The sequence below is a fragment of the Trematomus bernacchii genome, unplaced genomic scaffold (assembly GCF_902827165.1).
Source record: "Trematomus bernacchii unplaced genomic scaffold, fTreBer1.1, whole genome shotgun sequence".
NCBI lineage: Eukaryota > Metazoa > Chordata > Actinopteri > Perciformes > Nototheniidae > Trematomus > Trematomus bernacchii.
In genome coordinates, this window is record NW_022988043.1 from 2,285,684 (window position 1) to 2,301,363 (window position 15,680).

General features: G+C 39.8%; 1 protein-coding gene across 2 annotated transcripts in view; it reads right to left on the bottom strand.

Moving 5' to 3' along the window:
• Positions 1-13,658: 13,658 nt before the first annotated feature.
• The window catches only part of LOC117472956 (leucine-rich repeat transmembrane neuronal protein 4), a 44,202-nt gene continuing 42,180 nt past the window's right edge, over positions 13,659-15,680 (bottom strand). The window contains exon 3 of one of the 2 annotated variants that reach the window (XM_034118415.1): positions 13,659-15,046. In XM_034118415.1, the coding sequence (XP_033974306.1) occupies positions 14,828-15,046 (219 nt within the window). In that variant the 3' untranslated portion in view covers positions 13,659-14,827. The remainder of the gene's footprint in view (positions 15,047-15,680) is intronic. The other variant, XM_034118416.1, reaches the window with a different exon arrangement.

The following is a 15,680-nucleotide window of genomic DNA, read 5'->3' on the forward strand; positions in this document are numbered from 1 at the left end:
GGGAAATGAACATGGACTCGCTGTGCCCAAGTCAATGAAACTTTATGAAATAGACGGTGTGTGGAAATTCTCTGCAGCCACTGTGATCAGCAACACTTTTAGTGTATAGCAGGTATTATAGGTTTCAAAGGGTATTAATAAAAGAAAAAATATAGACTGGCTTGTTTCACAAAGAAAGATTCATTCAATTTTAGGTAGGAGAACTCCACTGGTGTTAAAAGTAGGAGCCTAAAATGTACAATATGATAACGCACAGCATCTATTAAAAGGAGGAAGATTACATTGCAGTGTTTGGACAGCAGTTTTTTAAAACGTAACAATACTTCAACAAAGATTTTAGGATCCATGTATTAATCCAAAAATCTTCTTTTTCAGTTTCTTAGTGCACTGAAATTGGAAGAAATAGCCTCCTTTCAACATGTCATCCACAGCTCTGCTCTTTGTGTCAAAGTCACCTTTCCTGTCACCGCTGCATGGAAAGCTGCCCAACGATGAGCTGCCAGGTATTAGGCATTTTTAATCTCACTTAATCTCCCACGAGTTCCAACCAACCTTCCCCTTTGAAGAAGTTAAAACTTTATGATTTGTGATTCGCGTTCACGATTCTCATCTTACCCTCTTTCATTTTCCTTACCTGTCCGTAAGGTGACATGGAGTGTGCATTTTCCTTTCCTATATATAGACATGCTGCAACATGGCCTACATGGAAACCATCACTTTCTTGATTATTGAATCTCGTGCAACACTTTGGTCTTCCTAAAAGAAAATTCGAAATGGATAAGCAGTAAATTAGATTGAGAATAATCCCATCTTCAACAGAAATAATCGCATCTATTTTCATCACTGGGTGTTTTGTGTGATGCCCCATGACCAATATGTCACCCTAAGACTTGAAAACATAACTGTAGTGACATTAGCCAAACTCTGCACACAAACAGCACGATTCAAGCTGATTGAATCCCACAGAGCTGCATTAAGTCGACACAAGAATGATCCTGTTATCTCCTGCACTAAACAGCGTCATATATTCAAGGCCATGTAGAGCACACATACGATATAAAGAGAGCAGACACGCACAACCACCCACAAACCCGAGGGGTCCTTAAACAACTGCAGACGTTGGTCTGTGAAGCCTGTAAATCAAATCATTTGTTCATTTTCGTTCCAAATGATATTACTTCAAAGGGGATATATAATTAAGTAAATGGATTCTAAAATAAATGAAATTGTGCAACAGAAACAGACTTGCAGAGTGCAGAGAGTGCACAGCAATGCTGATCCGCCATTTATTGCTCCAGTTCCCATCTATTTTCTTTATCTGTCTCTGCTTTGTCTTTACCTTTTAGCCCTGGAACACGAAAGGCCGCACTAGCCTGAGTGGCAGCGGTGGAGATTTATGTAGACCGCTCATAGGTCAACTCAGTCTCAGACGCAATTGTGAAAGTGGAAAAGATGCTTGGAAGGAAGCACAGTTTGATGCCGTTCTTTATATGAGTGAAAAATGTCACAGAAAATGTGACAATCCCACACAGGTTATGGCAGTGGGGAAGGGTTTGCATAGTAACTCGATATATAGCCTCTGGGTATTTGAAAATGTCTGTGCTGCAACTTCCAAAGTGATGCGTATAAGGCGGATGAAGCCACCACAGGAAGCACAAATAGATTTTTTTTTTCCTCCTCATATTTATGCTGAAATTAACTGAAGCATTTCCAATGTCATAGCCGGTAAACAAAAATAGATTTTTACGTTCCTTGTTTTGTTTGTGCTGTATAATGTGGAGGAAATTGGTGCAATGTTCCTCTTCTCTCAAGTACGAAGAGCTATTTGAATTCCTGCTGTGCATAATTATGATGGATGTGCTTAGGTCTGGGTGGCATTGGAGGCGGAGTATGTGTGTGTGTGTGTGTGTGTGTGTGTGTGTGTGTGTGTGTGTGTGTGTGTGTGTGTGTGTGTGTGTGTGTGTGTGTGTGTGTGTGTGTGTGTGTGTGTGTGTGTGTGTGTGTGTGTGTGTGTGTGTGTGTGTGTGTGTGTGTGTGTGTGTGTGTGTGTGTGTGTGTGTGGTAGATGTCCACAGAGTCTGGTAGCTGATGAGCTGTTCAGGGCAGACAGACAAACAACGCAGAGTTGTGCGGTTGATCTCTGAAGCTGACAGGTGTGAGAGGTTCTGTGTTTTTTGTGCGGCAGCTTATTTGAATAGATGCAGGATAATAGAATATGTCAGCACTCGGAGAGGATTGACAATTTAGATTTTCTTTCTTTGACAGCGTACAATGCATTTTTCCTCATCCGTGCCTCTTAGCAGTGTGGGCATGCACAGCTGCGACTTTATTATGTGTTTGTTTTGTGCCACTGTGTGTGACTAAAAAGGAAACAGACATTTTCTTTTAATGGACATGTTTAAAATGCTTGAATAAAGTTACAATTCATTACAATATGATTTCATATATTGAAAATGTCTCTAAAGTTTAGTGCTACATTTCAATTTAAACAGACATTTTCTGGTACACAGTGTTAGATCAAACCAAACAGCATGAGAGGAGCACATTGTTTTAACAGCCACCTGAGCAAACATCAAAGCATTTCACAGTTATTGGGTTTGGTATGGACACAGAGTGGTAGATTTAGCTTCATCTTTGATGCTGACTCCTGTGGCGTTGCACATCCAAAGATCTCTTGTGGAGTTTGGTTTTCTGTAGATGTCGCTCTTTGATGCGTCCGTTCAACCAAGGTGAACGCTGCTGCTTATGCCAACTTCCGCAGTCTTCAATATCACTCACCAAAATGTTACATTGGCCTCATCAATTAATTATTAACTGCATGTATATATGCAGCAAAACAAAATGTCCCTGATAATTCCATAATAACATGAGGAAACAAGTGCTGAGCCAAACCCTAGTTTAAAAATGAATGCTTCATCTCACTTAATCCGCCGTTAGTGCCTGTTGGTCTCAGGTGTGGTGATGCCAAAAACCAGAAACCCAGTCTCAAGCTGTGCCCAAAATCCACACCACATGTAACTACCTCTGTGCTGTGTTCACACTGCAGTGGAAGAATACATTGAGTTTACAGGAGGCGAAAGAAAACACATTTTTATTTTTTGTGTGCTGTTGATGGACATTATTCTCCCACAATGCAATACACAATTGTGGAGCTTCCCACAGACTGTGAAAAATAAAAAGCAAATTGAGGATGATTGTGAAACAGCTCTGTGAATGCCCCAGAAATGAAAACATAAATAGGGAATCCTTGGAAAAACATGTTTATTTAATGCGTGGTAGCTTTCTGAAGTTTGATTGACATATTGTACGTATTGTATCCTTTCCTGTTAGTATGAAACAGTTAAGTATGTTGATCTATTGTATACTACATCAGAAACAACATCCAAAGACATTGTATGTACTGTATGTGGGATGGAATTAGGGCACACTGACAGTATCTCTGCATTTCACATATAGCAGATGTGTCTTTGTCTTTTCACCGTAGAGCAACACCAACATATGGCGCCTCCAAATTCTTCCACCCACATTTATATAAAGCGCTTTTGGAAAATCACTGCTTGCTTTTCATTCTTTCTTTTTTTACGCAGTCAGAAAGATGGCTTGGTTAAATGGAGATGATCAATTCATGTGCCTAGTGCTAATTAAATCAATTACAATAAAGCCATATTGAACTAGGTTTTTTATTTATTTATTTATTGATTGTATTATTTAATGTTGAAGAAGGTTTTCAAACCCTTTAATTAAGCCTCAGTAGCAATACAGTTATATAAAACTCCATTGCAAGTAAGACTTGGAATTAAAAGGGTCACGAGTTTGTAAATATTGTAGGCTGAATGTACTTAAAATTACTCATTAATTCTAAATTAAATGAGTTTGTATAAAAAAAGTAGTTCAGAGGGAAATTCATATTCTGTTTAAAATAGCATATAAATAGTCAAATACATAATTTTTTTACCACTAACCTAACATCTAAACATTTGCCAAATCGAGAAAAAATACCCTTTAATCTTCTTATAACCTCTTCAATATTAATATACCAATTATTTTATTGTATGATCCACCCATTTTTTATTGCATGTTCCAGAAGGCACACATATGTCACATCTCTGAATATTGCTTTTCTCACAATACGATTTTCCTTTTCATATAAAAAAAAATTCATGTTTTATCATGAACAATATCATTTTGACTGCTCTATTTGATACAGTATGTTATATTGGAAACTGTTAAAGTCATGTTTGTACAGCAATAGTTAAAGTTATTCCTCTGTCATATGGTGTGTGCGTGCGTGTGTGTGTGCGCGTGCGCGTGTGTGTGCAGTGGCGGACTGGCCATCGGGACGTTCAGGACGAATCCCGATGGGCCGGTACCAAAGTGGGCCGGTCGGATAAGTCACTAGCACCCCCCATTGACAATTTACTAGTGGTACCGAAGTGGGCCGGTCGAGATGCCCGGGCTGATTTTTAGTCCCAGTCCGCCCCTGTGTGTGTGTGTGTGTGTGTGTGTGTGTGTGTGTGTGTGTGTGTGTGTGTGTGTGTGTGTGTGTGTGTGTGTGTGTGTGTGTGTGTGTGTGTGTGTGTGTGTGTGTGTGTGTGTGTGTGTGTGTGTGTGTGTGTGTGTGTGTGTGTGTGCGTGCGTGCGTGCGTGCGTGCGTGCGTGCGTGCGTGCGTGCGTGCGTGCGTGCGTGCGTGCGTGCGTGCGTGCGTGCGTGCGTGCGTGCGTGCGTGCGTGCGTGCGTGCGTGCGCAAGGCTAGATGTAATTTATCACTTTGCAGCAAAGATACACCATTCAACATCTTCCAGCTCTCCTGTAATATTGGAGATATTTGATGTTACTGCGAGGCAAACAGCTTATTAAATCATTGCAGCAGTGCCCCTTGGGTTTACACACAAAAAACATGCTTTAACATCTGAAGACTCAAAAAATCGAATGAAAAAACACCAACAAACCTTCTCTGTAAGGAAAGCTAATTTTGAACTCCGCAGCAAATCATGACACTTGTATTCCTGGGATGGTGCTGAAGACATATGAACTAATAGCTGTGATATTGGCTAGACAAGAACAATTATAACTTTAATTTCCTGCAGCATTTGCTCATTTACAATCCTTTTTATATATTTAAAATATTCTATATTAATTGTGCACCTCTTGTCATCATAATAAAGAAACAAGAGATCAGCTGTTGATTCATTTATTAAAAAATGTTGGGATGCTGGCTACACATACAGTGTTTTATATATTGATTGCAGGCTTATTTATAAAAGGACAATAGTCATGTTTAAAAGCTTCATTACACTTTCATAATACAAGGATAGTGAAAAGAATATTGGTTGCGGAATACAGTTCTCATTCATTTCTTTACAAAGGCTTTTATCCTGAAGTTTTCTATGAAGTCAGTTAGATAATATAAAACACGTGACATTATAAAATGAGTTCCTGAATGAGTTATGAAATGTGTCATCAGGCTGTTATGAATACAAAATGAACTGAAACATGGACCGGCTTTCAGAGGGATAAAAGAATAGAGCAGCTTGAAATGATACAGAGAGACAGGAGCGCTGTGCACCCAGCTCGGAGCTATCGGATGGATTTCCCTCCTGCCAGGTGTTTGTGTTTAACCTAAAAACACTATACTCACAAGTGAAACCCTGCCAGTTACAAAGAGCTTTTTCGTGCTGAAGCCCCTCTGGCTGTCACTCGTAAATACAAGCTCCAACAGAAACAGATCTTCCTTTTACTTAAAGGGCCCATGTCATGCTTTTCCGGTTATTACCCGTCCCCTTGTGTGTAATGAAGGTTTTTATGCATGTGAACGGTCTGCAGAGTCAAAAACCCTCAAAGTACACCCTGCAGCGAGTAAAACTCTAACACAGTCTATGCTGCCCCAAAACGCCTCGTTGGAGATTTCTCATTTTCCATTGTTTGCTTCCTGGGTTCTGTGACGTGTGAATACCCAAATCAACAACAAATGACCGGATTGGCCCAAATGGACCAATCCGCGGAGCACCTCACACACCAGGATCCCTTGGCTAACTAACAGGGAGTCCCCTTGACTTGCATAGAGCTCCCTGAACGCTGGTAATAGACGAGTTGGGATCGTGGAGAAATGCTCTCCGCAGACCCATTCTCACAGCGTTATAAACCTTTTTCTTACTCAATATCAAGCCACACTTATTGTTTTTACTTCGGCTGTGAGTGTTTGTGTGTGCTCAGGATGAGTTTTGCTTGTTCTCGCTGTATCGCCGACCCGGAAATCTGTCCGCTCCTCGCAGCAACGAGCTTGCAACGTCCCGACCAATCAGAGCACACTGGGCTCACAGGGAGGGGGGGGGGGCAGGAGCTCCAACAAGCCGTTTAGGACAGAGTGAATACCTGGTGAATACACATACTATACAGAGAGGCTGTATGAGAAACCAATGTGATTTTGGAAAATTGCACAATTTAAATCTATTCTAGTATACCTCAACAATGGAAATATGATCAGTAGAAATGGCCATGACATGGGACCTTTAAAGGGGAACACCAACTTAATGGCTAATTCCAATGTGATTTTTCCATGGAAAGCTCAGTCCGAATGTGGTAACATGATCTATTCAATGCCAAACCAGAAAACTGTATAAAAAGTGATTTTAGTCAAAGTGAAGCCACACATTGGTCTGTGGACTACGGTTTTGAAGACTGATTTTGGTAATTGCAATTTTTGATTTTGCATCAGAAGTGACACAGAGTGTGGAGTTTAGTACAACCATTTTCTGAAGAAGTCATTATTACAACAATCATGAACTTAAAAACATACTGTGACAGGGTTTAAGTGCTGACACGGAAACGTGCATAGCACCAAGACCTTGCAACGCCTTGGCAGTACCTTGTAATATAAGGTATTCCCACCCTAAGCTACGTTAGCGTCTATTTTACTCTAAATTAGACTAACATTTACAAAATGAATGTCAAAAGTATTGAAGAGGACTTTGAACCAGCAAATGATACCAGGAAAATGTAAACTGATAAAAAAGAAAGTGAGAATTGGGCTAATTTTTCCATAGATTTTTATACAATCAGACTTAATTGTGTTGCCCCCTACTGGCATATAGAGATCAATCCAGTTCAGACACTTCTGCATTGGCTACTTTTTACAGCACTGAAGATTGCGACCTGATGATATTACAAATTTGAGTTTTAAAACGCCATTTTTGAGGGATTCGAGAGATATTTGTTGTGTTCACTTTTATGTATAACTGTCTCAGACCTAAGGATTAACATGTATGAATTTTGAAATAGAGCGTACTGTAGTTCCCCTTTAGCCAGGTTCAGTATTCAGATTCATTCCTGATTAAATATCCAAGCTCAGTGATGAAACATGATGCAAAGCGATCCTTCCAGTATCCTTTCTTGAAGTTCTTGATTAGATCTGCCTTGATAGATTTCCAGCCATGTGGAAAATAGGGGAAAAATGCTGGATTTTCCGCAAGTCATGAATTGACTTCTGCCAGGGAGATGTAAATCAGCATAGCAAGTAAAATTGATGGAGCATCCTCTGGTTTATTCCCGGCCCCGGAGTTCACCCCTAATGCCCCGGCTGGTGCTTACAGACACTAAAAGATGGATTACAGACAAAAACAAGGGGAGTAAAACAAAGAAATTTGACATAAAAGCTATAAATCACATTGGTCCCATCCTGCTTTTTTTGTGGCTCTTGGTTTGTGCTCTTAACTGTAATTATGGACACAGCTAAATACAAGGCTTGCATCTGTTCAGATCCCCATTGACAGTGCTTATGTTTAGTTAATTGAGCTCACATCCCAGGGTACATGATGAGAGGCTGTAACATTAGCCGTTTCCTGCATGCAGACTCATTGGGATGCAAGGGGCAGTGCTGGCAGAGTAAACTGCGCCTTGGCAGAGATGCTGAGCAGTGGTGGTGGTGCTGCTGCTGCAGGGACATGACAGCTACAGTCTTCCAAGCCATAAATCCCCCCACACTCCGCAGGGCACACAGCCGCACCTGTGTATTAAGTTGAAAGACAGCTAAATTCAATCTGCCCGGTCGTGCCATGTCAGTGGGTGAACTCGGTCGGGTGTAAGACATTTGTGCTGTTTCATCAACAGCACATTATTTATTATAGGTGGCTTCTTTTTTTCTTTTTCTTCAGATGCTCAGGGGGGGTGGTTTAGAGTCACTAAGTCTCCACAGAGTGTGAACCCAATTATGTCACCTCCTTCACTAGTCTCTCTCAAAATCAAAGCGTTTTGCTCAGAGCCACATCCTAGGCCTTTCTAACTATGTCGGTCACAGATACAAGCACGTCATATCCTGAAAAGACTGCAATGCATGTTTGTCTTCTCTTTTTGCCCCGAAATAAACAATCACTGACTATTTTATAGGGTGCACTCGATTGTTCACACAACTGTTGATCCCAACCACTTGCTGCCGCAGATGAGGACAGGAGGTAAACAGCTTCATTCAGCAGCTTGCTCCTCTCATTCTGACTCCCCAGCGCAGTGTGATATGACTTTGATTGTCTACTTGCAATTTACCCAGCAACTGCCAGCTCTCTGTCTTCTCCACATCTCATACAGACCTTTTCTTAGATCTCAATGGATTGCCTAGCAACCTTTTTCCTCAGTACAAACACCAATCTGTGCTCTCAGCAGCATGAAGACCCATGTAATTATTATGCAAGGGCGAATTACCAGACGTAGCACCTTATGGAACAAATAAATATTCGAAGACATATGCTGCATTGATCAATGAAAATAATGGTTGATATTTTTCCTGAATGTTGTTATTATAGCTACGTAGCTTGTCGGCCATGTATGCAACATGTTTCCTCCTTGTTCTTGTAGCTTTTAAGGAAATGAATGATGTGGGAACACAAACTTCACCTCTAAAATATAGTATCTGTGAGTCAGCATAGAGGCAACTTGGGGAAATATATGTTGTAAAAAATCCTTTAAGCAAGACAACCAAATAGCCTGTCATCTAAACTGCAGCTGAATGTGAACTAGATTAACTACATTAAGTGCTGGATGGAGAATTTCCACATTATATAGCACGCTCCACAACTATAATCCTGAAGTGAGCATATATAAAGTGAGTGGCATTCAGCCTTCAATAAAAAAAACACAGCACAATACCAGCTTAACTGTGGCTCCATTTATGATCATTGATTTGTATTTTCGACACTGAATGTAGCATTGAGAGAGATGGATTCTGAAAGTATTTAAATAGCTGCAATTCACTATGCATTATCGTGGCTTTCAGGCCTCAGCTACCAGAGAGACGGCGGCTGACACAGCTGCGGCTTCAGCCCGTGTTTTTCTAACTTCACTTCATTGTTTATTTTGTGACAGGCAGTCGTGAATTGCCTTTCAACCCTGCTACCAAATGTGCTCTCATTTAAGCATCACCCTGCATTAACCCTGTTTCCGTGCATCAACATGTCTTTTCCCTATTGTGTTTTCTTGGAGTCCCATTGTGCACAGTAAATCTGTGGAATCAAGGAAAAGCCTGTGTTGCTTATTGGATTTAGGTTTTAAAACGTCATCCACAATGCTGAAATCCTCTTGTGAATTGCTTCTTATTACTTAAAGTTATAAAGATGTAATTTGTATTATGATTTTCTTTCCGCATTAGCAGATGACAATGGGTGAGGGACTTATAGGATCTTGTGATTAGCAGCGGTGGAATGTAACTAAGTACATTTACTACAAGTACTGTACTGACATTTGAGGTACTTTACTTATTTATAATAATAATAATAATAATAATACATAATATTGATATAGCGCTTTTCCCAGTGCTAAAGGACGCTTTACAAGAAAATAAGAGAAAAAACCAACAAAAATGTACTTACTAACATTTCACATTGTGCTAACTTACTTTACACGTTTTTTCATAGCTATTTGCATTCAATTAATACATTATGATATACAAATATAGCTTTAGTTACCTGGCAGTATGTAAGGTTATTTCAATAAATCCAACTTTTACCAAGTGCAACATTGAAGTAATGAAAACTATGATATATCAATAATTATAATTAAAAAATGATATGATTCTGGAAAAGGCATATTCAGTTCTCTTAGTTTTGGTACTTCATTTATATTTTGATGCTAATACTTTTGTACTTTTACTTGAGTACAATCAAATAATGCAGGACTTTTACATGTAATTTAGTGTTTTTACACTGTATTATTTATACTTCTACTAGTAAAAGACATGAGTACTTCTTCCGCCTCTGCTGATTCGAAGACGACCCGCTTAACATCCTGAGCCACAGCCCGTGGGAGTCATAAAACTTTTCCCTTCAAAAGGATGCCGGATGAGTGCAACTTTATAACGAGACAAACAGAGTTATGAGTCATTGGTAGCTTTAAAAAGGGTTCACATCTTTGAACCTGAAATGTATGAGGAAGGTAGTCGATTGGCTTGTGATTCAAGAGACAGTTTAAAAATAAACTAGCAGCACTGGTGTCACAGTGAGCTTGATGGTAAGTAATCTCAAAGTGTGGGCATAGCAGCAGTGTACCTCCCCGGGGAAATCAGGAGCTTTCACAGCTGCCCTGCCCGCCAGCAGTTGCAACACAACTCTGAAATGACACGGCTAGCGGACGAAGACAGACAGAAACTTGAGCTTGACCTTCTATCGAAATACTTCAAATACACCATGAACCTGTGGGTGAGACAAAGCCTCGTGTTTCCAGATAAATACGCTGCTGCCTGAAGTGCAGCTGAACATGAAAGCGGGTATAGCTTTCACCCTGAAAGTTTGAAATGAAACGTACATCTGTTTCCTTCTAAATAAAGAAGTAAACATTCCCACTTGTTTTTTGTTATGCCATCCGCTCTGCATTCAGACGAGAAATATAGGTTACAAAATGCCAGTAGCAAAAACATCTGGCCCAATTTTATTGGATTTGAGATAGGCAAACAGGAATACAGAGTGACTGGATTTGAGTCTAATAGATGTTTGGAGTGCAGAAGTTGCATTAAATGAATGGTGTCTCCTTTACACTTCTCCTGGTTTATTCTGCTTTTATGAGTTTTGTCAAATGTAGAGAGCTCTCTTGATGACATCCTGAATAAGATCACTGAAAGAAATCAATTGAACAAAATGAGGGATGAGAGGATTTTAAGCCCACATAATAAAAACTGTTACATTGTCTACAGCTCCCAAGACGGAGGAAATAGCTTGTCTCTGCTTTCCAAAGAAGTGCCAACAGATTGTCCGAAAGACTAATATGTAGATGTAATGTCATGGGAATAACAAACCAAAAAAACATCTGGTGCTACCTTAACACTTTACACATTTTAAATTCCTGTAAAATAGGCCTGTGATGGAAGAAAATATTAAATACACCGAGTCAGGAGCACAGAGCCTGTTATTATACACTGTGCAAGCTTGGAAACCCTCCTTTCAAAATTCAGTCTTTATTACATGTTGACTCATTTCAATGCTTCAGATGATAGCATTTCTAAATTCCCAAAGTTTTTTTGACATCCCAAAATAATTTTGCTGTAAATTTATCGAGTAATTTTTCGTGGTTTATTCAAACTTCTCTTGTGTTTGTATGAGTCACACAGTCACAGATTTGAGATGTGCTGCGGGTGATTATTATTTGTAAAGTTGTAGAGACGGAACTGTTTCAGAGGTTGTTATCGATTGAAGCATCATGAATCATCAGCCTGTTAGTGAAAACGCATGTGAACACATAAGTCTGAATGATATTCGGTTGCATTGGCCCGCTCCTCCCTGTCTTGATTCTCTCGGGCAGCGCTCTTCTGAACACTTGAAGTGAGTGCACTGTATGCAATCTATCAGTGTCGTTAAACTGTTACGTGTGTGTGGCCGCAGAGCAGTAAATCCTCCAGCAGCGTGAATCTGTCATGTGTCACAACGTGTTGTCATAAGAAGATGTATCTTCTGCACTGCCTTTCTTTTTTACAGAGGAAAACACCAGCTGGAGCCTTTACAAAATCTGTTATTGAGGAATTATTGACAATCTGATAAACAAGTGAGCACTCAATGCGTCATTGATTTGTAATTATGGGGTTTGATTGCTGATTTTTTGCACTCAGTTTTGAAAATATTCAGATTACACCTTTTTGTATTATTGGAGATTTAATTTACTGTAAATTATGCCCTCCCCCCCCCCCCCCCCCCCAAAAATAAAATCTATCAAAAACCAAATACAATTGGACTATAACATTTTTTGAGGACAGTTTCATTTATGTTGCATGTCCAAAAGCTTTTAGTTTGATTATCAAATAAAAAGTCACTCAGCAACATTGACAGCTTACTAAATCCTGCCCCTTGGTTACAGTTGCTACGTCTGCTAAGCTCTGTGTTGACGCACAGCACTTTAAAACCAGGGACAATTTACCACTCGAAATTCTTAGTTATTTTGAATCAATGGAACTTGTATTTCAAAATGCAGTCCTCAAAAGAAGCTTCTCCTTCCTTTCCGGGGATTATTGATTTTCGAAGCTTCAATGGCAGACTGTTTCACCTGGAGCTATCTAATAGGCCTTCAAAATTAAAACCATGAATAAGTGAAAAAAACGCTGTTTCCAGCTAAACAGTAATGGTTTCCAAATAATTCAAAAAGGGGACATATCGTACTTATTTTATGTTCATAATGTATGTTGGGTTTCTATAAGAACACGTTTAAAGCTTTAATGTTAAAAAAACAAGTGTTTTTTCATCATACTCTCTCTAATAATCTCAGAGGAAATATGGTGCACCTTTGAAAAGGAAGTTCACAAGCCCCTGGTGAAGATACTTAAAAGATGGCGCTTTCATTTGATCCTCCTGCTTTTGACATAGGAAAGGGAGAAAAATCTGATCGGTTTTTGATCTCATGTTTCCTGATAGGGAACCCCCAAAAGTCTAATTATGTTTGACATTACAGGTTGTGGGTTGGTAGCCACTCCAGTGTTAAAAAGCTCTGAAAAACGTTTTTAGTGTTATGTCCTCTCTTAATAATGCAATGGCACCAGAGCTTAAATGATAGCCTGAAAATCAATGTAAAATAAATGGAAATAAGTAAAAACATTAGTATTGTTCATGTATCTGAGTGTAGAGCTAATTTATCAGAGTTCTATGTATTAGTATAAGGTTCTAAAAGTCCCATCTTACTTTTTTCTTTGCGTCCAAAATGAATCCACCTTTTCCTGCTTAGCGTTCACACCTCAACACAAACATAAGATGTATCCTTCATCATCTGTTTATTGTAATTGTACCATGACAAGCTACTGTTTCTCTGGTAGTGAGTTTTGAAAGTTTGTTTTTGGTGTAAATATCCCTATATCCAACAACAATATTACCCTACACTCTTAGTATAGGACCCTCATACAGTCGGTTCTGGGGTCTTACCTGTAACCCCACAAAATATAGATGGCTAATTAAATGCTCCATCCGAAAAAATGCTGTAGATAGCAAGGTATAACTAACAGTCAATTCCTGACAAACGTTCCAATTATATTACATTTAGCATTCCCCACTTTTATGACACAGGCACACGTCTTGTGTGCAAAGAACATGTAGCTCCTGTCTATAAATACCCTGCACCTTAATTGGGTATCATTTTGCACACAAGCTTTCCTTAGGAAGCAACATAAAAGACCACAAGGTTCAGAGAGTGGAGTATACTGTATTACGTCAGATAACTTTCACATACAGTCACAGGAAGAGATCAGTAATGCAAAAACCAGACACATGATTCTTCATCAGGCTTTCCTTAAGAGCGGCACTTTCCATTCTTAACTAATTACACAGCTGTTTAAATACAGCAGAGAGTGTGTTGGGTTGATACCACTGATCTTGATGAAAGACACTGTTATTGGTCATTTACGACAGTTTATTTACCATATATTATAATGCAACATCTTGTAAAAAGCACACACATGTAGATATATGAGTGCACAATCAGATTATTGGTTGTAGAACACATTTCAAAAACAAAAAAACATTAATTACAAGAGTGATTTAAATGGATGACGAAAAGTAAATATCCGAACATCATAGTGCACCGAGATCTGGTGTTTATTTTTCATCTGTTTATTTCTCAGCGCGAATCAATTAACTATAATGTGATCGACACCCAAAATCATGAGGGAAATCAAAAGTCACCATGTAAATTATACTTACTGCCGGCAAGATGTGTAGGCTGTACATTTTATATAACAATTACTGTCCGTTATTTTCTCTTTTCTCTTGTCTTTGTTAATTTTATTTGGGTGGCTCATTTCTCCAGATGAAAAACGCCACGGGGACTGAGTGGGGGAGAGCGCTCTGACTGACAGCATGATCAGAAGAAAGCACAGAAAATCTTTTAGCTTGGCTGATCTTTCATTTGTTCTGCTTCTCAACTGCTTATCATACTGTTTCTCTGCTCTGTTAATAGCATTTTGGATTTGATTATTTAACCTGACGCAGCAGAGAGGTGTCCAGGTGAGGAGCAGCCGAGGAAACACGTTTAATAAGATTAACAAAATCATTAAATTATTAGCGTTAATACTCCTTAGGAGGCAGAGCAGAACGCGGAAAGTCATGCTGCTGTTCAGCCTCATTTTCTAATTGAGGACATTGAGGGTCAGGTGGGTCAGAAGCTTTACTAATCAATATGGCAGCACCCCTTTATTTCCACTGAGAAATATCTCCATTTTCATTACCCTGGGTCCAGGATGCTCTGCAGTAGATTAACAAGTCTCCTTTGCTTCTTTACCAGTCCCAGTTCCCTCCCACACAGCCTGGTGTTTCATGTGTGCACTGATTCTGTGCAGCAGTCAGTATTTCGGACACAGAGGCTCACAGTGTGCACAGCTCACTGGTGGAGGGAGCGGGTCTGGGGGCAAGGCAGCACAGGCTCGGAGGGGAGGGGAGGCATGAGGCCAGGGTGGCACTTGGCTGGCCTCGGACCTCCAAACGCCTGAGTTGGGGGCTCCAAGCCCATGTTGAGGTGCAGCGACAGGTGGGCATGGCAGTCATCCAGGGCCGACTGCTCACACCTATACAACGTAAGAGCGCTCAGCTGCCGCGGTATCTGTCAGAAACAGGAAGCAGGAAAGGGAAAGGAGAGAAATTATGAGAACCACAAGTAAGCTTTCAAAATCATCCTAAGAGCCTTAGTTTCAACATTCTTTATCAGCTCCCAGAATATTTGGAATTGGTTTAATTTACTTCATGCAGTTGTGGCTCAGCACTGTCATTAATGCAGCCTTGGCGCGCCCCAAGACCTGAAATCTGTGGTGCTCAAACACCCACTTTCAGCGGGAGTGATTTATATGCAAGATGAAAGCCTTAAGCAAGAGTGCACACATATTTTCTGCCCTCTTTTAAATGGAGTCAAGGCTCCATTTAGAAAGAGAGTGCTTATTACATTACAAGCACTTTGCTGATTCAAAGACCCCTCTTGGTTTTACGTGTTAGTGTGGTCTGAATTATGTCAATTAAAAGGAATATAGCTGCATCATGGCCTGTGCGATATTGATATTAATATCCTTGTGTTTACAGAGGCTTTTTAAACAAAATATGAATGCACTCGTGCTTCTTGAAATTCACAAAGCAACATTATACAGTGCATAGAAACATTCATATATGAGAGATAATGGAGGACACATGCAGGACTTGAGTGCACTATGTATCATTCAACTCCACATGGAGATACACTGTACATT